This window comes from Octopus sinensis, linkage group LG5 (assembly GCF_006345805.1).
Source record: "Octopus sinensis linkage group LG5, ASM634580v1, whole genome shotgun sequence".
In the NCBI taxonomy this organism is placed as follows: Eukaryota; Metazoa; Mollusca; class Cephalopoda; order Octopoda; family Octopodidae; genus Octopus; species Octopus sinensis.
In genome coordinates this window covers 81663958-81686126 of record NC_043001.1, presented here as the reverse complement: position 1 = coordinate 81686126, position 22169 = coordinate 81663958, and the positions used below count along the sequence as shown (strand labels likewise).

The window sequence follows — 22169 nt, the reverse complement described above, 5'->3', positions numbered from 1 at the left end:
GTTGTCAAGCAATGGTGGGGTTTCAAACACACACACACACACACACACAACACACACACACACATATGATGGGTTTCTTTCACTTTCCATCTGTGTTAGGTTCACTTCTTTTCATCATCTTCAGCACTGACATTACTGACATGGCAACATAAGGATCTTTGCAGATGATTCCAAGATCCAGAAGGTTGGCAATGAAGTGGCTTACCGTACATGCCTTCAATCAGATCAACTGGCTGTCATCCAATGGGTGGAAAAGAATAATATACTGCTGAACGAGGACAAATTTGAGTTAATCCACTTAGGAAGAGTGGTTACTCTGAAACCCCCATACTTCCTTCCTTCAGGTGAAATTCTCATGGCATCCAACAACATAAGAAACTTGAGAGTAATTGTGGACATCAACATAAGCTAGGTCACTCGTATAAACCGCAAAGTTGACATGGCCCGCAGAATGTGTTCTTGGATTCTCAGAACTTTCCTGTCGAGAGATATCTGCACCATTATTCTTCTCTTCTCCACTTTTGCCCAATCCCACCTTGAATACTGTTGTCCACTGTGGTCTCCCCACACGAAATAAAGTGTCATCAAAGTTGAAGCATCTCAAAGGTCAATTACAAAAAAGATAGATGGCATGACAGGCTTTGACTAGAAAAGCTCAGGATTTATTCTTTCCAATGTCGCCTTGAGCACTACACCATCTGCAGGATGTCGAAAATATTCCACATCAGCATTGCCCAAATGATGTTGGCATCACCTTTAAGATACACCCAAAACTTGGGCCCCGTGCTATCCGCCCACCACATAAATCACCCCAGCAAATGACATAATGTAATAATGTGTATTACTTTTGTTGAAATACCTATTCTTAAATTGTATACCCGAAACACGGTCTTTAACAACAGAAACAGCTGTCTCGTTAAATTAAAGATATAACCCATACTACCATCAAAATCTGTTCCATTTATTTGATTACATTTATTGGACTCCATCTAATAAAACAGATTCTTCTAATGATATATGTAGCTGTATATATATAACTTGGAAAAGGATGCGTGGCATTCAATCATATAATAAAAAAATTATATATAAACATATGCATATATACATACATATATGTACATACCTACATCAATATGTATATATACATGCATATATGGGTACAGGACATCTATATATATATATATATATATATATGATACGCTTTTTGAGTTTCCATCTGCCAAATCCACACACGAGGTTTCAATCAGCCCAAGGCTATAGTAGAAGACACTTGTTCAAGGTTCATTACAGTGGACTGAAAATAGAACCATCCAGTTGAGACACAAAATTCTTACCACACAGCCATGCCTGCACCTTTATAAAAAAAAATTTGCTAAAATATGTTTTGTATTATATAACAAGTTTGTTGTACATAAATTTTAACAAAATTTTATATGGACCCTCAATGATCAGAACCACAGATCTAAATTGAAAACAAAAACTGTTCAATTCAAGATAAGTTAAAAAAAATTTTTTGAACTGCAACTCATCAGAAACATATCGTTAACATTGCTTGTTTCCATTTCACATCGAAGTAATTAGTTTTTCTATCATTAGGAACTGATGCTTAACATTGATAAAAATGTCCTTATTTATTATTATTATTATTATTATTATTATTGTTGTTATTTTTTTTTTGTTTTAGATAATGTATTCATCGACACAAACCATATCTCCTCCCCACCATCTTGTACAGGAAATGTGCCTTGTCAGGTGAGTTGGCATATCTCTCTTTCATTAACTCTCTCTGTTCTTTGCACATATTTAGTGCAGTTGCATGTATTGTTCTCCTTGACACCTGATTTCTAAATGATTCAGTGATTCTCTTACAAAGTGAAGGGGCATGGCCTAATGGTTGGGCTGCCATGCTCAAAATTGTATGGTTATGCTTTTGATTCCCAGGGCAGCACATTGTTGTTCTCAATTTGATTCCTAGACCGAGTGGTGCATAGTATTCTTGAGCAAAACACTTCATTTCACATTGCTCCATCTTGTAAATGATTTCCAGCAAGAAGCGAGAAGTTAAACCTGTAATGGATTGGCATCTCATTCAAGAAACAGTGTGTTGTAATCTCAATCACTTATATTTCATGGTAATTAGGCGGCGAGCTGGCAGAAACGTTAGCACGCCGGGCGAAATGTGTAACCATATTTTGTCTGCCGTTACGTTCTGAGTTCAAATTCCGCCGAGGTCGACTTTGCTTTTCATCCTTTCAGGGTCGATAAATTAAGTACCAGTTATGCACTGGGGTCGATATAATCGACTTAATCCGTTTGTCTGTCCTTTGTCCCCTCTGTGTTTAACCCCTTGTGGGTAGTAAAGAAATATATATTTCATGTAGTTGAATGAAGCCCCAGCCTTGTGTGTCCTAGGGCTCACAACATACCTAAATTCTATTACAAAGAGACCACTCATGATTGTAAGATTGTGCTTTCAATTCTCAGACTAGCACCCTCTCAGTTGGTAGTGTTGTAACCGTGAAGGTGCATGACTTACTGTTTAGAGTATTCAGCTCATGATCTTAAGGTTATGAGTTCAATTCCTGGCAGTGCATTGTATCATTGAGCCAAACATTTTATTTCACATTTTTCCAGTTCACTCAGCTGATGAAAATGAGTTGAACCTGTATGTCAAAGGGGCCAACCTTGTCACATTCTGTGTCATGCTGAATGAGAACTATTGTAAGGGCATGCATGTCTGTGGAGTACTCAGCACATTAGGTTCACAAGCAGGCTGTTCTGTTGATCAGATCACGTGGAACCCGTATCATTGTAACTTACAGAGAACCAGTAGTGTTGTAACCTCAGTCACTTAATGGCCATAGAGACCAATTTAAGCCCCAGTTTTATGAATTGTAGAACTCACAATAGACTTAAGTTCTCTTACAAAGAAAGACAAGCTTTTAAATCTTTATAATGGGTGCTAATTTGTGGCATTCGTTCCTTTCTCAAGGTCATTTATAGAAATAGTATCAAAGTCAAATAATTGCAGCTGAGAAATAAAACTCAGTTCTGGACTTATCTGCCAGGATCTTTTATCTTTATCCTTGTTTGGATTATTTCTATGTTTAGTAATTGATCCAGTCATTATGCTGAGGCCATTCTAAGGCACTACTCTGAAGGATTTTAGTTGAATTGTTTTATGTCCTCTTGAAGTGACTCTAACAGCAAAGTCTTCTAGTATGCTGACTGACTAATAAAGTATGCGCTGAGAGGTGTGTGGAACCGTTATTTTCCATCAACAAGATAAATGGATAAAAGACAATTGGAACAAACAATAACCCCATTCAGATGAACAAGGCAAGATTTGCTAGTCAACAGAAATACCATCATGGGAGAATGCTAAATGGTGATGAAGCTCCTCTCTTTAAAGCTAGTGACACAGATGCATTAAACAACAGGAATCACAGATGTAAAAATGATGATCCTTGAATAGTCTTTGTTCTCAAAACAAATCTATGACTGTTGACATTCTTATGTGGAACTGTGTAACAGAAGCATTCTATTACTAATCATTGTGGGATACTGTGGAGAAGGTTCAGCGATTCATTTGGATGAATGGCTTGCATATGGTAATTTAAATGTTATGGGTTATTGCCATCTTACTGTGAACTCTCCAGAAACTTATGTGGATCAAGTGGCAGGAATACACTCACAGGCTACTGAACAATCATGTTTGGATGACAAAAACAAGGATTTTAAGGAAAATATGAGGCGTTGGTAGTGAGCTTTTCTAGTCACACCTTGTGATCACATTTACTGGAAAGAACTGAGAAAAGATGCTGCAGATTCATTTGTGGAATTCCTAAATGGTATACGAAGGGGATTAAAGGAATTAAATGTAAATTGTTTATACCTGTAATCCATGTCATCATTATCATCATTCTTTAATGTCTATTTTCCATGCTGGCATGGGTTGGCCGGTTTGACCAGAGCTAGCAAGCAAGAGAGCTGCACCCGGTTCCAGTCTGATTCGGCTTGGTTTCTACGTCTGGATGCTCTTACTAATGCCAACCCCTTTACAGTGTGATGGTTGCCTCTTACATGACACCCGCACAGGTGCTTTTGTGTAACACTGACACTAGTGTTCTCTGTGTGACGTTTGCACAGGTTTCTTGAAGACCAATCCTCTTCAGCAGGGACGGCAGCAATAACACTTTTGCTGTGGAGGACAGGTCTTTATGTCATTAATAATAAGACATTATCCAACATCACTGGGACCCTTTATTGACCTTGGAAGGGTGAAAGGCAAAGTCATTCTCAATGGGATTTGAACTCAGAATGTCAAGGACACTTGTAATTACCACGAGGCATTTTAACCAACATTGTACTGATCTGATTCTGCGAATCCACTGCATTATATGACCAACGAAGGTGGGGAGGCGAACCTCTGTGCAGATGTGCAACCTGCTTCAAATAGCAACTACATATCCTTCAAATTAAACCCAAAATGGGGTGTGGTGGGGGTGGGGGTGGCACTGTGGCCAATGTGGTCCAAGATACACGATGCTCTATGTCCAAACAAATGATCTGATGGTTACTGTTGGAACATTTGTTGATCATAGGTCTGCTTGTGGATATGACCTAGGGTTGAATATCAATGCTATTTTCATTAATACTTCTCTGTTACAGTACATCACTCTCAACGCCATTACAACGTTAACACCACTAATGGCATTGCTGCAAACAATATTGTTCTATGTTTGACTTTGAGTCTGCATTGTGTGTGTGTGTATGTGTGTAGCTACATGTACGTACGTACGAGCAGTATATCTACTTTTCTTTATGTGTATTACTTTAAGCTAACATATCTGGGTATAAGTCTGTGTGTATGTGTAAATGTCAATAGATCTACATATACGTACATCACTAGACAACCTACAGCAATATTTCAAGATTTCATATCTTGTTATGTAGGTCTCTCTTTCTCTCTCACACACACATTTACATACAGAACCTCATTTTCTCTATCAATTATCTCAGCTCTCTCTCTCTCTCTTTCTCCCTATCTATCTTTATTCTTTTTCCCTACCCTTTTCTCACCCATCTACATCTCAATCTCTTCTCCTACACCAACATCTAACTTGCCTGCTTTTCCTCCACCTCACTGAAGCTGTTCATGCCTCACCGACATCAACCCCCACATTACAGATGACTGCTGCAAATGTGTGTGTTTATATAGTGGTGGCCCCTTCACTCTAACCTCTCTCCCAATATAGCCCTTATTTACACTCTGTGCCCCCTCCATTCTCTCTCTTTCTTTCTTAACTATCTCTCTTCTTCCTCTCATTTATGCATTTGTTTTACTCTATCTGTTCTCTCTATTTTCTTTCACTTCTCTTTTCCTCTCGTATCCTTGTCTGTTTTGCTTTCTCTTTCTCTCATTCCAACCTCCTCTAGTTCTGTTTATCTATCTCTCCTACTACTCCTCTTTACCACAGCCCCTCTCTCTCTTTCGTCTATATTATTTTTCTCACTTTCTCTTACATTCCTACCCTCATAGTTCCTTTTATCTATCTATTTCTATTCCTCCTCTCAACAACAACATAGTCTCTTCCTCCTCTTCCCTCGACTCGCTTGTTTTTCTCTCACTCTCTCTATATTTCACTACACTCTCACTTCTACGCACGTAGTTGCCTTTATCTATCTCTCCCTCCCTCCTGTCTTCGTCTATCTTTATCCTCCTTCTCCCCCTCCTATCTACTTTATCTACATCTCTAATCGTCTTTCTTCTTCTCTTATCCTCTCTATCCTCTCACTCCATCTGTCTCCCACCATCGCTAAACATACACCCCTCACACCCCACCTTTCCCGCCTTCAAGCTCGGACATCTCCAGTTCTACTACCACCGCTACTACTACAACTACTATTACCATAGCTACTGCTGCTCCATTTACTATTGGACTCTATCTACCTGACAACTAACGTAAGTCTTTTGCTTTTATATTTAAACATTTGGTAAAAGTTGGAATGAGAGAGAGACGGGATAGGATGATCCTCCAAGCCCGAATATGTCTCCGTGTCCTGAATGGTGAGGGTTAGGGTAAAGATATTTACGTCCCTCTTTGCTCAACATCACGATTAATTCTAGGGGCTGCCCCTCGACCATGTTATTCCGTAACTAGTTATGCTGTTTTGGGCATGTGTCTCGGTCTGTCATGATGTTTACTTCTGTGTGTGTGTGTGTTTGTATGTGTATATGTGTATTAGTATTGTCCATCTGTGTGTGTATGTATGTTTATCTATCTATCTATCTATCTATCTATCTATCTATCTATCTATATATCTATCTATATATCTATCTATCTATCTATCTATCTATCTATCTATCTATCTATCTATCTATCTATCTATCTATCTATCTATCTATCTGTCTGTCTATTTATCTTTCTATTTATCTGTCTGTCTATATGTAGTTCTGTTTCCTCTTTCGTGTGTATGTTGGTGTTTGAATGTAGTTATGTATACATATTAATGTCTCTAATATGTTGTTGTTTAACCCTAAGACAGTCCTGATCAGGCAGATCTATGAGAAAAGTTTTCCAACCGTGACCCTTCTCTTTCTTTTCAACATAGTGAACCTAGGACTTTATACTTTCTTTCTTTCCTTTTAAACTCTAACATTGATTCAAAGGAAATTTGGTTGTTATTTCTAGCACGTCGATCGAACACTTAGAGACTCCCTCCGTTGGCTCCTGTATTTGTTATTTGTGTGTGTGTATAGCTTTCATAAGTGTGTTTATGTAACTAGACGCATGTTGATGTATTTATGTATCTGTGTTGTTATATGTATCCGTATGTATGTTGATATATATATATGCGTTAATGTTATGCTGTGTCTGTGTGTATGCTATATTTTTCTCTGTATGTTTGAAGTTTGGTGTGGGTATACATCTTTGTTATTTATATGTGTAGATAGAAAGATAAATTGATAGTGTATATATAAATATATTGATACTCCCACCACACATACACACACACACATGTATGTAAATATTTGTATATAAAATATGTATATATATTGAGATCCTTCTAACTTGTATATAGATATGTATCTATATTGATATCTGTGTGTGTGTGTGTGTGTGTGTGTGTGTGTGTGTGTGCCAACAAGTATTAATTCATCATATGTATATATAGTTGACAAAAACTTACGGACCATGTTATATATGTTTGTACATACACGTGTGTATGTGTGTATGTTAATATGATTTCTGAATGCCATATTGTGTGTGCATGTGTGTATATATATATATATATATATATATATATATATATACACACACACACACACACACACATATATATTTCCTTGTTCTATCCAACCGTTTAACATCTCTCTCTCATCCACTCATACATACAAAAAAAATGCTAATTTATTACATTTCATCGTGATTTTTTTTATTTATTTCGTTCCCTCCCCCACGCCGCCATCCATATACCACTGGTGTCTGATGTGTTTGTCTATTCACAAATGCACAGACATGCACGCATTACTGCCTATTACATTATTATGTACACAAATGTGCGTGCCTGTTTTGTATATATACATGCATGCATCCATTATATATATATATATATATATATATATATCAAATACACATTGATATTACATTCATACAGATACACTCTTGGCACCATACAGAATATTGTTTGTATGGTGAAGTTGCATGCTACTACTACTACTACCACCACCACCACCACCCCTACCACAACACCACCACCACCAGCATCTTGTTGTTATTACATCCTCCCCCACTCTCATTTACTGTTATGTAGTTTCGACTACCATGCACTGGCTACCACTTCATATTGGCACAGCTACCATTTCCAGCCCTACATAGTGTCATTAGCACAACCACTCAAGCCAGTCCTTCTAGATATATAGCAGCCAAATTTTCTCTCAAATTACATGAAGAAATGGACAATATAGTCATATGTGTGTATGTATATATATATATATATATATATATATATATATATATATATATATATATATATATACAAATATGTGTAGATATATGTGTATGTATATATATGTATGTGTAGATATATGTGTATGTAGATATATGTATGTGTATATGTATGTATATATATATATATATATGTGTGTGTGTGTGTGTATACATAAACAAGTTTAAAATAATAATCATTACATATTATTTCTTTATTGGAGCAAATGTGGCTTACAGCTGTTTCCAGTAGTCATTATAGGTGCATTACTGATAGTGTTACTCAACTGGTTTATTGATCAATTGAGAAAAAGTGAATGACCTAAGAAAATTAACGTTACTTTCATCAGAGCCATTTTTGGCTAGCTATATATATATATATATATATATATATAATATATATATATATATATATATATACATACATATATATACAGAGAGAGATGAACAGATGTACAGATGTGATGGTAACAGGCAGAATGGCTTTGATCGTAATTCTGCATGATTAGGGATGGCATGCATTAAACAACATCTGCTGCAACTGCAGCTGCAAATTCCTTGCTACTACTACTACTGCTGCTATTACTACTGCTACCATATTGCCACTGCTTTCTACACCATGTTATGAAACCAATATAGCTGTTGTTGTTTAGCTTCTGGTCAGATCCATAATCAAAATGTTCCAGTTGTAACTGTGCTGTCTTATTGCTTCTTCACGGGGAGTAGGGTTTATGTAAAAAAAACAATTACATTATCAGAATATTGTTTTCTTACGTAAAACAGTAGGGTGTGATATAAGGGAGATCAGACTGCTGTTTCTAGCATTTCGTGTGACCACATAGAGTGAGGGAGCCGGGCACTCTTATCTCATGATGGTTGTTGTACAGAAGCTGACATGTATGTATGTGTGTGAGCTGTGGGATAGTGGGTTATAAAAGTACAATTAAATATCACATCTTATAGTGATACTACACAGCTGTTATGACATGTATATTTACGGAATGGAATATACTATCCACATGAGTTGTGAGCTGTCAGGACACTGCATCCTTTAAAAATTCCATGCTTTCCAAAATTCGCCAACGCTTCTCTGTACCCTTTCTTCTTTATTACTCTTTCACTCTTCCTTTTCTGTCTTTTTTTCTGTTTTATTCTGTGTACCATAATGTGCATGCATTTTTAGCTATCATTGCTGTCTTTCTTTTCTCAGAGCTGCTATGCTTTCTGTCCCTTCTTTAATACTTTTTCTGGTGGGTTGTATTGCACATGAGCACTCTATGTGTAATAAGTTTATTATTATTATTATTATTATTAAGGCGGCAAGCTGGCAGAATTGCTAGCATGCCAGGCAAAATGCTTAACGACAAGTTCTCCGATTTTATATTCTGGGTTCAAATTCCACTGCAGTCGACTTTGCCTTTCATCTTTTTGGGGGATCGATAAATTAAGTATGAGTGAAACACTAGGGGTGATATAATTGACTAGTTCCCCTCCCCTCCAAATTTGAGGCCTTGTGTCTATAATAGAAAGAATAATTATTATCATTATTATTAACCATCCTCTATTTCGGCTGATATATTCATCACTCATTATTGTTATTAATATACCTTGGTGGAAATATCACAGCATTGTTGCTTGCTGAGTGTAATAATATCAATTAATAAATTAATAACGAAAGAAAAGAAGTTACATATTCTGATGAATCGATAAGAAGTTGCACTGGCACCCACTCTGACTGCACAGTTTATTTTAACCAAAACACTTATAAGCCAATGAATGTGATTACGTAACTTGTTCTCTTGTTATTCATTCATTCATTAATATTGGTTTCAAATTTTGGCACAAGGCCAGCAATTATTTGTGGTGGAGAGAGGGTAAATCAATTATGCTGACCCCAGTGCTCAACTGGTATTTATTTTATTGCTCCTCAAAAGGATGAAAGCCAATGTTGACTTGGGCAGAATTTGAACTCTGAGCATAAAGATGGTCAAACTGCTGCTAAGCATTTTTTGCCAGCATGGTAACAATTCTGCCAGCTCGACACCTTAATAATAATAATAATAATCCTTTCTAAAAAAGGCACAGGGCTTGAAATTTTACAAGAAGAGCCCAGTCGATTAGATCAACCTCAGTATGCAACTGGTACTTAATTTATCGACCCTGAATGGATGAAAGGCAAAGTCGACCTCGGCGGAATTTGAACTCAGAACATAAATGCCTCTAAGTATTCTGCCCTGCTTGCTAACGATTCTGCCAGATTGCCACCTTCACTTATTAATTAATATTACAACTCTTTTATCAACACCTGGTATATATAAGATTCCAGGCCACGGAACAGCAATGAATTCATACCACCTCGCTGCCATAGCTTAGTAATACTGTGTATGGCAATAAGTATATGGAGTCTCTAATAACCGATTATATTGATCCTTTGTATGTGTGCATGTATCATAAAAAGATAATAAAACAAGCGAGCTTTAGTGTTTGTGTATTTGAAAGGAACTTATATGACTCTACCATGACTCAACAATTATAGATTTCATAACTTTGTCTCGGATCGAATCACTTTACTTGTATTTTCTACTCGGAGGTCTTGATAGTGTGTGTGTGTGTAATGTTTAGGTAATAAAAATATATAGATATATTAAGGTACAGGTGTGGCTGTGTGGTAAGAAGCTGGCTTTCCAACCACATGGTCCCGAGTACAGTTCCACTGCATGGCACCTTAGCCATGTGTCTTTTTTTCTGCTATTGCCTTGGGCTGATCAAAGCTTTGTAAATGGTTTTGGTAGATGGAAACTGAAAGAAGCCCGTCATATATATATATATATATATATATATATATATATATATATATATATATATATATATATTTATATATGTTTATGTGTGTGTGTCTTTGTGTTTGTACCCCTGCCATCACTTGACAACTGACGCTGGTGTGTTTATGTCCCTGTAATCTAGTGGTTCGGCAAAAGGGACTGATAGAATAAGTACTAGGCTTACAAATAATAAGCCCTGGGGTTGATCTCTTCAGCTAAAACCCTTTAAGGTCATTCTCCATCATAGCTACACTCAAGTGACTGAAGCAAGTAAAAGAATAAAAGAATATTTATATAAAGATCATCATCATCATCGTTTAACGTACGCTTTCCATGCTAGCATGGGTTGGACGATTTGACTGAGGACTGGCGAACCAGATGGCTGCACCAGGCTTCAATCTTGATCTGGACAAATTTCTACAGCTGGATGCCCTTCCTAACGCTGACCACTCCGAGAGTGTAGTTGATGCTTTTACGTGCCACTGGCACGAGCGCCAGTCAGGCGGTACCGGCAGCAGCCACGCTCAAATGGTGTTTTTTATGTGCCACCTGCACAGGAGCCAGTCCAGCAACACTGGCAATGACCTCACTTGAATGTTTTTTTATGTATGTATATATATATAAAGTTAATCCAAGCATGAAAACACAAAGAGAAAACACGACAACGCAAGGACGTGGAACAAATATAGTATTATTGGACGCTCAGGAAAGAAGGAGGGTTTAACGTTTCGAGCGGAGCTCTTCGTCGGAAACATAGGAGAAGGAAAGATCCAGAGAAGGGAAGACAGAGAGAAAAAATCGCCAACGGTACACACGCGGTCACATATATATACATATATATATGGAGAGAGAGAGGGAGAGAAATATATGTAGACAAAGATATAGATATATATATATATAGAGAGAGAGAGATAAATGTAATATATATTTTTTTTCTAGAAGACCTGCACTTATATATATTTATATTCTAGAAGACACATGCATACATATATATATATATATATATATATATATATCCTAGAAGACACACACGCATATGTACTCGCACATGCACACGTGTATGAAGTGTATTGCTTGGCTGATATAGCATATTTCTACAACTAGCTGGTCCAGTTTATTTTTGTAGTTCCACTGCCTCTGTTTACTACCTGCTTGATGTGTTGTTCGTGCACCCCTGCCCCCCTCTCTCTGTCTCTCCCCCCCTCTCTCTCCTTCTCTGCCCAAGCCCCCTCCTCCCCCAGCTCCCACTATCTCTAGACGTACATCCACCCACTCAACTGATTCTACCTGCACCGCACACATTCCACAGAGAGGTGGAAGATGAATCAGACAGTTGCATCCCCCGTCCCCTTCCCTCTCACTTTTGTTATATAGACAATGAATGCTAATTAGCCAGCCAGCCACCCGGCCACCACCCCTTTCATATACATGCAGGCATGCTTCTTCTCTTACTCTTGTATATCGTGCTGTCTTGCAACATGTATATGCATACACACAACATGGTTGTTATGTATACACACACACACACACACACACACGTATATATAGTTCTTCTCTGTATACATGCTATATATTTTGTGTGCTGTAGTATGAGCTGTACTCTTTTACTTGTTTCAGTCATTTGACTGTGGCCATGCTGGAGCACCGCCTTTAGTCGAGCAAATCAACCCCAGGACTTATTCTTTGTAAGCCTAGTACTTATTCTATCATACTCTTTTGCTGAACCACTAAGTTACGGGGACGTAAACACACCAGCATCGGTTGTCAAGCCATGCTGGGGGGGGCAAACACAGACACACAATCATATACACATGTATGTATATATATATATATATAATATATATATATATATATATTATATATATATATATGATGGGCTTCTTTCAGTTTCCGTCTACCAAATCCACTCACAAGGCTTTGCCCAAGGTGCCATGCAGTGAGACTGAACCCGGAACCATGTGGTTCGTAAGCAAGCTACTTACCACACAGCCACTCCCACACCTAAGGTTTGTTATGCCTAGTTAGGGTGGGTATGCTCTGTGGCATGCAATGTATGCTGTGTGGGGTGTGTGTGTGTTCATGAATCAAAGCCTAGAGTTTCAATCTGAGCAGAAAAATCAGTCATATTTTGTTTGAATCTGACAAAAAAAAAAGGACCCTAATTTTTGAGTGGTTACTATAGTTGTGCTTTTGCATGATATAATAATCTTTCTGTTGTTTTTGTTGCCGTTTAATCTTAGGTAATCCTTAATAGAGCAGACCAACAATGAAGGACATTCATATACTCGGTAAAGAGGTCGGTTGTTGGCATTAGGAAGGGCATCCAGCCGTAGAAAATCATGCCAAATCAGACAGTGAAGCCCTAGTGCAACCTTCTGGCTTTCCAGTTCCTGTCAAACTGTCCAACACATGCCAACATAGAGAATCGTTATTAACCCTTTTGTTACCATGCTCTGGTTCTGAGTACAAATGCCTTGTTTTCATAAGGTTCGAATTGAAATCTTCCACCAAACATTAGTCACAATTTATGTTCCTAACACTAGCTTAATGATAACTAAGTTATTTTACTAAATTCTTTGTTATATTTAAAATCAATTGTAAGAAACACAGAGCATCTCAAAATACAGTAACAAAAGGGTTAAATGATGAAGATGGCAATGACCTGACTATATACCATGTGATCAACCAGACTATCAGATGTTGTTACGCATTGCTGGTCACAATGTGCTTTGCATCGTTTTAGCTTTCAAATGAGGTCACCACTCTAGTGAGTAGAGGCATGTCGCTTAGTGGTTAGCATGTTGGACTCATGATCGTAAGATTGTGGTTTAAACTGAACCTAAAACTGTGTGGTTGCACTGCAAGCTTCTTATCCACACACCTATGCTTGCACCGTCAACAAGTCACATATTGTAACATTTGATTTATTGGTAAATTAGAAGCTACAGGTGGGTAATAGACAATTCTTTTTATCTGTCTAGAGCAGGCTTGGCTAACTCAAATTACATTGCGGGCCACTTTCAATCACAGAAAGTATACTGACAGAATTGAAAACATTTTGCTTTGTCATGCTATTATTACAATAACGAATGAACGATCGTTGATTGAAGATGAAATATTATCATTGCAAAAACAGTAGTGTCTTTCTTTTTCATTTATCATTACCATCTTTAATTTTTGATAAAATTTTTTAAATGTTTGTTTAAATGAACCCACTTCAAGAAAGTATCAAGCAGGCTTCAGGTTGGCCAGCTCTGGTCTAGAGCATCTTACTATGTATACTTGAGGGTAGGTCGCACATTTTTACCAAATACTTTGATAAAAATCAGTGGTGCAACCTATCCACTCTACATCACAGGGATCTGAAATAGATGGCGGTGTATCAGTAGTCAAGTTGATTTATCAATTAGACTACTTTTGTGTAGGCACTTCCACAAAAATATTTTAATGTTTGTAAGCAAAATTTTGAAATAAAGGTGAATATTTGATAGTATTTAACAAATATTAGTTATATTTACATTAAAAAAGGGCCATGTAACTCCTCAGGTTATAGTGTGACCTATCTGTGAGTCAACTACAAATACCTACTTTGACAATCCCAAACTAAGGATGTGGCTTATCCACTGGTGCAACCTATCTGTGAGTATATACAATAGATGAAAATAAAACCTTTTTGCACTTGTGACGCATCAAATAAGTGGTAGGTTTAGCAAATCACCTTGTTGGACACCAGCACCTGATTTCTTGGTTCTTTCGAAATGGTTTATAGGTTTAATCTGCTTCTCAGTTTGGCAGCGTTACTTGGTCTTTAAACCCTTTAGTATTCAGATTTCTCTGTCGAATGTAATGTATATTTACAAACACTGTTTTGAATTTAATCATGCATTATTGCATATCTTGCGGTCAGAGATTCACAGTTTCAATTCCCAAACCGGGCGTTATGTGTGTTTATTGAGCTCCACGAGGCTCTGGCAGGGAGTGGTGTCGACCCCTGTTGTACTCTTTCACCCCAACTTTCTCTCACTCTTTCTTCCTATTTCTTGAGTAACACTGCGATGGACCGGCATCCTGTCCAGCTGGCGGGAACACATATGCCACAGAAACCAGGCCTATGAGCCTGGCTAGGCTTGAAAAGGGTGCATAAATAAATTATTGCATATCTCCAGTATTTTAAAGATGTGATAGTTTATTTTTTAGAATGACATAGTAAGGTAGGTGGGTGAAATTAGATCTGGTTAGTTTGAACAGGTGGAATATTTAGGCCAGATATGACCAGTTTAAATGCTAATGGATTAGACAAACTTGGGTTCTTGGGAAGGCCTTAGATATCTTTTATCTTTTGCTTGTTTTATTCATTGGAATGTGGTCATGCTGGGGCACTGCCTTGAAATGTTTAGTTGAACAAATCAAATCAAACATGTTTTTTTAAGTCTGGTACTTTTTCTATAAGCCTCTATTGTTGAACCACTGAGTTATGAGGATGAGGATATAAACAAACCAGCACCGGTTGTCAAGTAGTGGGTAGGGGACAAACACATGGATGCGCACACACACACACACACACACACACACACACACACACACATCCTTCCTTCCGTTGCTTTTTGGAATGGAGAAACTGTCTTTAGACAGTTAACCTCCTCCCGCTTGTAATAGCGACACCTGGTCTTTAAGTGCTTTTAACTTGGGTGGTTTGCCTAACCAGCTGCACTTTGTAATATCAGCTACTAGTCCTTGGGTGTGTTTAATTTAGTTGATTTAACATGTCATCTGGTTAAACAGAAGCACCTGGTGCCTGTGTGCCTTTTGTAGGGTTCACTCTATTGCCTGCATTAAAATTAGAACCAGGCCTAAGCACTCCTCTTGAGGCATTAACCTGTTGGACATACATTATGTCAGTCATATCAGTGTGCGAGTCCCTTTATGTATCATAGGCTCTGCCCTTTCTCAATCGCAATTAACTTAACCCTTTGCTTGTCCAAAGAATTTTCATAAATTTGTTCTAAATATCCACGCTTGTTTTCAGACTTTTAGTTAACCCTTGTTTCATCCGCTCTGAGTAATGTAAAGCTTTCCTTACACAAGTCCCAAGTTACTCTAGTGTAGTGGTTCTCAACCAGAGTCCATATTAGATTTTTGGGGTCCTTGCAACAAAACATTATCTTAAGGGACCCTGCCAAGAGAAATCATTGTTGTAGCCAGTACTGGTTTCACATAACTGACGCCCATGACAGCAGCATGTAAAAAGTACCCATTATGCTCTTGGAGTGGTTGGCGCTAGGAAGGGCATCCAGCTGTAGAAACCATGCCAAATCAGAGTGGAACCTGGCGCAGCTCTCTCACTTACCAGTTTTCAGTCAAACCGTCTAACCCATGCCAGCATGGAAAACAGACGCTAAATGATGATGATGATGTATATATTGGTATGTATTGCAAAAAGCAGCTTGGATTTTTTTTTCTCTAAAATTTTACATAATACAACAAACACACGTTAATGTGTGAAAGTATTTTTTAAAATATTGAATGGCTATGGGGGGGGGGTCCACCAGAATAAAATAATAATCGAAGGAATCCATAAATAAACAATGGTTGGGAACCCCTGCTCTAGTGTTGGAAAAAAATTGGGAATGTATGTCATGACTGCCAGGGTAATGTCTTGCATATTACATGTGTCATGCAAGACAGGTATTACCTGTGACATACAGGACAATCAAAAGGCAAAACAAAACCTTTATTATCAGGTTTGTTTTAAGTGCAGTAATATGAGTTCAAGATTAAATGTGTCACTGTTGTTGTTTTGTATCATTGTCACGTGTTTGTATGTATCTGTGTGTGTACACGTGTGTACATATTGAATAACAGATAAAAGTATTTGATAACAAAGAGTTGATTAGCTGGAGAGTGTATGATAAAACAGGTGTTATCACCTAGGATGGAAGGGTACATGGTCTGACAACAGGTGTTATGACCCAAGTTAAAACCAGGGTATACGGTCTATTGATAAGCATGTTTATTTGTAGTAGCAGTAAATGTTTCTCTAATACAGTAAGGTGGTTTACTAGAGACTAGTGCAGACCCACCTAAGTCGCCTGCTTTGGTGCTGTAGTGAGGTAACCCCTTCCATGTGTACTGGGTACTCTTCAAGTGTTTTAAGGTATTTTAAGCATTTACAAAGTTGGTGTTTGTGTGTACATAGATGAATACATACATACGTGCACGTGTGCACACACACACACACGTTTTTATATATATATATACATACATACGCACACACACACACAAGACAAGGCATAAATAATGATCATTACATAGTTTTTCTTGTAGTAAACTTGTCTTACAGCTGTTTCCAGTTGTCATTATAGGTTCATTATTGATAGGTTTGCTCAATCAGCCCATTGATCAGTTGAGAAAGATTTGAAAACCTAGAAAATTAATGGCTGCCTTTCGGCAAAATTTGAAACCATTATCATCATCATCATCGTTATTAAGGCGGCAAGCTGGTAGAATTGTCAACACAACAGACAAAGTGATTAGTGACATTTTGTCCGTCTTTTTGTTCTGAGTTCATATTCCGCCAATACTGATTTTGCCTTTCGTCCTTTCTGGATCAGTTGAATACTGAGATTGACATGTTCGACTCCTCCCCCTACCCCGAAATTGCTGGCTTTGTGCCAAAATTTGAAACCATTATTTTAATTGTGTGAGATAGTAGTGCATACCCAGTATATCCATTATGACCTTGCAGGTGGAGCCCAGTTAGAATTTTCTTTGGGTCGAGTAGCCCATCCTGTTCAAATGGTCCTTTAATAAGGGCTGTTTAAGGATGTTGAATGAAACCCCCATGTTTCCAGAAGTGAATTATCCAAACCTGAAAGAATTCCTCTCAATACATGGCTATGGTGCTCCCCCACTACTTCTTGCTTGAGTTGCGACGTCACAGGTGCCAAGCTGTATCAGCCCTTGCTTTTCCCTTGGATAACACTGGTGGCGTGGAGAGGGGAGGCCAGTATGCATAGGCGACTGCTGGTCTTCCATAAACAACCTTGCCGGACTTGTACCTGGTGGGGGGATAACTTTCTAGGTGCAATCCCATGGTCAGTGTCATGACCGATGGTGGTCTCAGAATTATTATTATTATTATTATTATTATTAGACAGTATGAAGAGAATGATGCGATTGCAATAGCTATTTAATTGGTTGAACGATATTTCGACAGCTAGCCTGTGTTTGTCGGGTTCGAGAATTCTGCAATTTGTAGATGATTCGTTTACAGTGATGAACTGTTTCTATTTGCATCAGCTCACTCCCTCCAGCAAATTGCCATAGCTTGTACAGTGGCACAAATGTGCCACACGTCGGATGTCGTCGAGCAGTGTGAAATGAAGTGTTTTGCTCGAAAACACGACGTTCTGCCCAGTCTGGGAATCAAACCCACGATCTAGCAATTGTAAATCCAGCTCCCTAACCACTAGGCCACACACACATATATCTTTACACACACACACACACACACCACACAAACACATACACACACACATAGAACACTATAATTCAATTTTTCTGTACCTTTTCTCTTTTCCTCACCTTCTACCTAATATCTCTCTTCCCCCCTCAGTCTCCCACTCTCTCTTTCTCCTCAGTTTTTTTTTTTCACACCATCCCCCATCTTTTCCCACTTTCCCCATCCAGCTCATCTGCCCCTTTCTCGAACCTGTCATCTCTCATCTTCATTAACTCTCATTGCCATCATCATCATCATCATCATACCTTCCTCCTCCTCCATGCACACGTACACACACTCCCGGTTCCTCTTTGGTGTCCCTTAAGGATGCTAACTCTATTATGTGCATACATATATATAGATGTGTATGTGTGTGAAGGGGAGGAACCAGAGGTCCAGTTGGTAAACATTTATTTAAGGAATGTCTGTGGAAATAATGTTGGGCATGGGGGAGGGGGCAATGGGTGTAGAGAAGGAAAAGTGACACCACCCCCCTAGTGAGGCAAGGTTTCAATCTCATTTCACAGTTCAGTGCAGTTGGTGGGTGGTACAGATAAGGGGGTGGCAGATGTAACTCTAAAAATCTACTCCCTTTCCTTACAACCCCCATCTTCATTCCATTTAAGTACCGACCCCCAACTCAAATGAATCTTTCCTAACTTCTTGTCTCATTCTAGACCCTTAATTAATGTTGTTGGTGGTGATAGTGGTGGTGTTTCACCCGGGTCAATTCTGATCAAGCAATGCTATATTCGTAGACATTCCATATATGACCATCCAATGTATTTTCCCTATATGCAAGGAACCAGATCCCCCATTAAGCAATGTGCCTTTTTCCTAAGATGGCAGGCTGCAGCTCGAGGGATATTTGGCTGTTGTTTTTTGTAGGTCAGGCAAATTCTGTACATGGCTATCCAATATCTTTTCCTTATCTGCAAGAAAGCAGAGCCCCAGTTAAGCAATGTGTCTTTTTCTAAAGTAGTATACAATGATTTGTGGAAGATTTGGCTGCTGTTTCTAGTAGGTCAAGCAAGACTGAAGAGTCTCATAATCTAGTACCTAGTGACATGGACACTGGTCACTGTGATATATGAACAAAGTTGAGAAGTTTCTGAGTTCATGCCAAAATATTTTGCCGTGTTTCAAGTGGGTCATTATGTTAATGATAAACACACACACTGTTTCGATTTCACTTCTTCTTATTATTATCATTGGTTTATTGGTTAACCATTCAACCAATTAATTCATCAATCACTTGATTAATGGTTTGGTTAGTCGATCCATCAGCTAGGTTTCTTGGTCTCCTTTGAATACCATTCATGACCTCGTCTGTGATATTCCCTCTCTATTCTAGCACAGCTTTAGTTCTATGAGGATGAAAAAACTTAGAGGCAAACCCAACATCGGTTGAGGGTAAACATGAAAAATTTTGTCAGAGTGATGTTTGGCAGCGAAGGGGTGGGGATTGAAGCAGGATGTGGAATAAAGAATATTTGAGAAACATGGAAATACCAGTTTCTCATTTGCTTGATCCATCAAATGGTTTAGAAAATTAGTTTTGATGTTTGGTGAGTAAGTTACATGTTATGTTTTAGGGAACCAAATATATAATATATTTACATCTGGCGGCGATGATAAAATGCAAAAGAGCTGTTACATCTGGTGTCGATGTTGATCAGAAAACAAATCTGATGGTAGTAAAAGCCTTCACATCAACATCTGTGTGTCATAAATTCTACAGATGTGAACTTTAAAAGAGACACATTTACTAAAGGTGAGACAATCTAAAGGGTGCCTTATTTATGTTTGTGTGTACTATATATATCATCATCATTGTTTAACATCTTCCTTCCATACTAGGATATATATATATATATATATATATATACACACACAAATATGAGAGAGAATCCACTATATGGACGCTCTTACGCTAAAGATAGTTCCGCAAGGGTCTCAACCACTAAGAATTGTTCTCAAGAAAAAATTTAGCACACTATATATATATATATATATATTAGAGGAAAAATCAAAAACCATGGCAGAAGGAGTATCTAAAGTCATTTAGAATAATTTAATTAGGGTAAGGTGAATTTGAAGTCTTACAGCCGTTTCTGGGATAACCCAAGTGGTAGGTTAGCATGTCCACACACTGGGCATTCTGTCATTAGAGACAAGGTATGAATATTTTAGACAGGGAAAATTTACAGTTTGCAAGGAATAAAATATTCATACCTTGTCTCTGAAGAATGAATGCCCACTTGGGTTTTCTCAGAAATGGCTGCAAGACTTCAAATTCACTTTACTCTAATTTAAATTTATTCTAAATGAGTTGAGATACTTGTCCTGCCTTGGTTTTTGATTTTTCCTCTAATAATATATATACCTGCTATAACAGAATCTTAATACAGATCCCTAGATCTAGCCTTAGCTGTGATCTTGGAATCTAATGATTGACCAACTATAGCACTTAGAGTACCTGTTTGTTTAGATCACAAGTGAAGTAAACCCCTCATATTTGTTATATATATGTATATATATACACACACACATACACAAACTTGTTACCAGTTCAAATATGTTTAAGACCTGTTTGAACACATGAAGCCATTCACTGCATTTAGTCTTAGAGAAACATTCCTACTGTAGGAACATAGGTGTAAATGCACCAGATCGGGACGATGTGACCCTATCCAGATTGATGGATACAGACACATACACACACATACACATGCACATTCATACATATATTTATTATTTGTTTTAATCACTAGAATGCGACCATGCTGGAGCACTGCCTTAAGGAATTGGTAGTCGAATGAATCAACCCCAGCACTTGCTTTTTCTTTTTTTTTAACCCAAGTACTTATTTTGTCGGTCTCTTTTGCCGAACTGTTAAGTTACAGGGATGTACACACACCAGCACCAGTTGTCGTGTAGTGGTGGTGGGGGACAAACGCAGACACAACGACACACACATAGATATTATACATATATACATTACACACACACATGTACACGATGGGCTTCTTTCAGTTTCCGTCTACCAAATCCATTCACAAGGCTTTGGTTGGTCCGAGGCTATAAGAGAAGACACTTGCCCAAGTGGCCATGCAGTGGGACTGAACCTAGAACCATGTGGTTAGGAAGCAAGCTTCTTACCATACAGCCATGCTTATCCATACATGCATCATTCTTACATACATTACATTCATGCATACATGAATAACTTGTGTGCATACATACATACATACAAACATATACATGCACATATTGCATACATATATTAGTAAATATGTATTAGGACAGTTTCTTATACCCCTTCCTCAAAGAACTACTACACGGTTACTTAATCTAATTGAAACAACATCCAAATCTCCCTCAAATTATACCATATTGGATTTAAAATGAAAGGAAGAATCTAAATCCACTGGTTAATGTAATCCAGAATGCAAATGCATCTTCTCTGAATTAAAGATATCAATGGTTACTGCTAGAATGCATCTGCTCATAAATCTACAGGATCAGGATTGGCCCGGGGCTAAACAACAAAAACTTTGCTGTGTGCCTCATAAAGAGTGCAGAAAATCAATACATTACCTAATCTGTTGTTAGTTACTATGGCAACTTGATGAAAACTAATATGCTGTCCTGGCAACCAAAGTAGATTCCATTTTCGATAGGGCAGCGTAATGGCTGAAACTATGTGGAATATTGGATTAAATGTGGTTATTTGTTTCCCTTGAAACTGCGAATCGTATTCAGGACAGTGTTACCTCTGAGATTTTGTTTGACATCTTTTACTTGTTTCAGTAATTGGAATGTGGCCATGCTGGAACACCTCTTTGAAGAGTT

The 22169-nt window shown here is 37.9% G+C and overlaps 1 protein-coding gene across 3 annotated transcripts in view; it reads left to right on the top strand.

Annotated features, from left to right (window-relative positions):
- The window catches only part of LOC115211584 (caskin-1), a 377873-nt gene that overhangs the window by 265038 nt on the left and 90666 nt on the right, over positions 1-22169 (top strand). For all 3 annotated transcript variants that reach the window (XM_036502777.1, XM_029780142.2, XM_029780143.2), the window contains one exon: positions 1685-1752. In XM_036502777.1, the coding sequence (XP_036358670.1) occupies positions 1685-1752 (68 nt within the window). The remainder of the gene's footprint in view (positions 1-1684; positions 1753-22169) is intronic.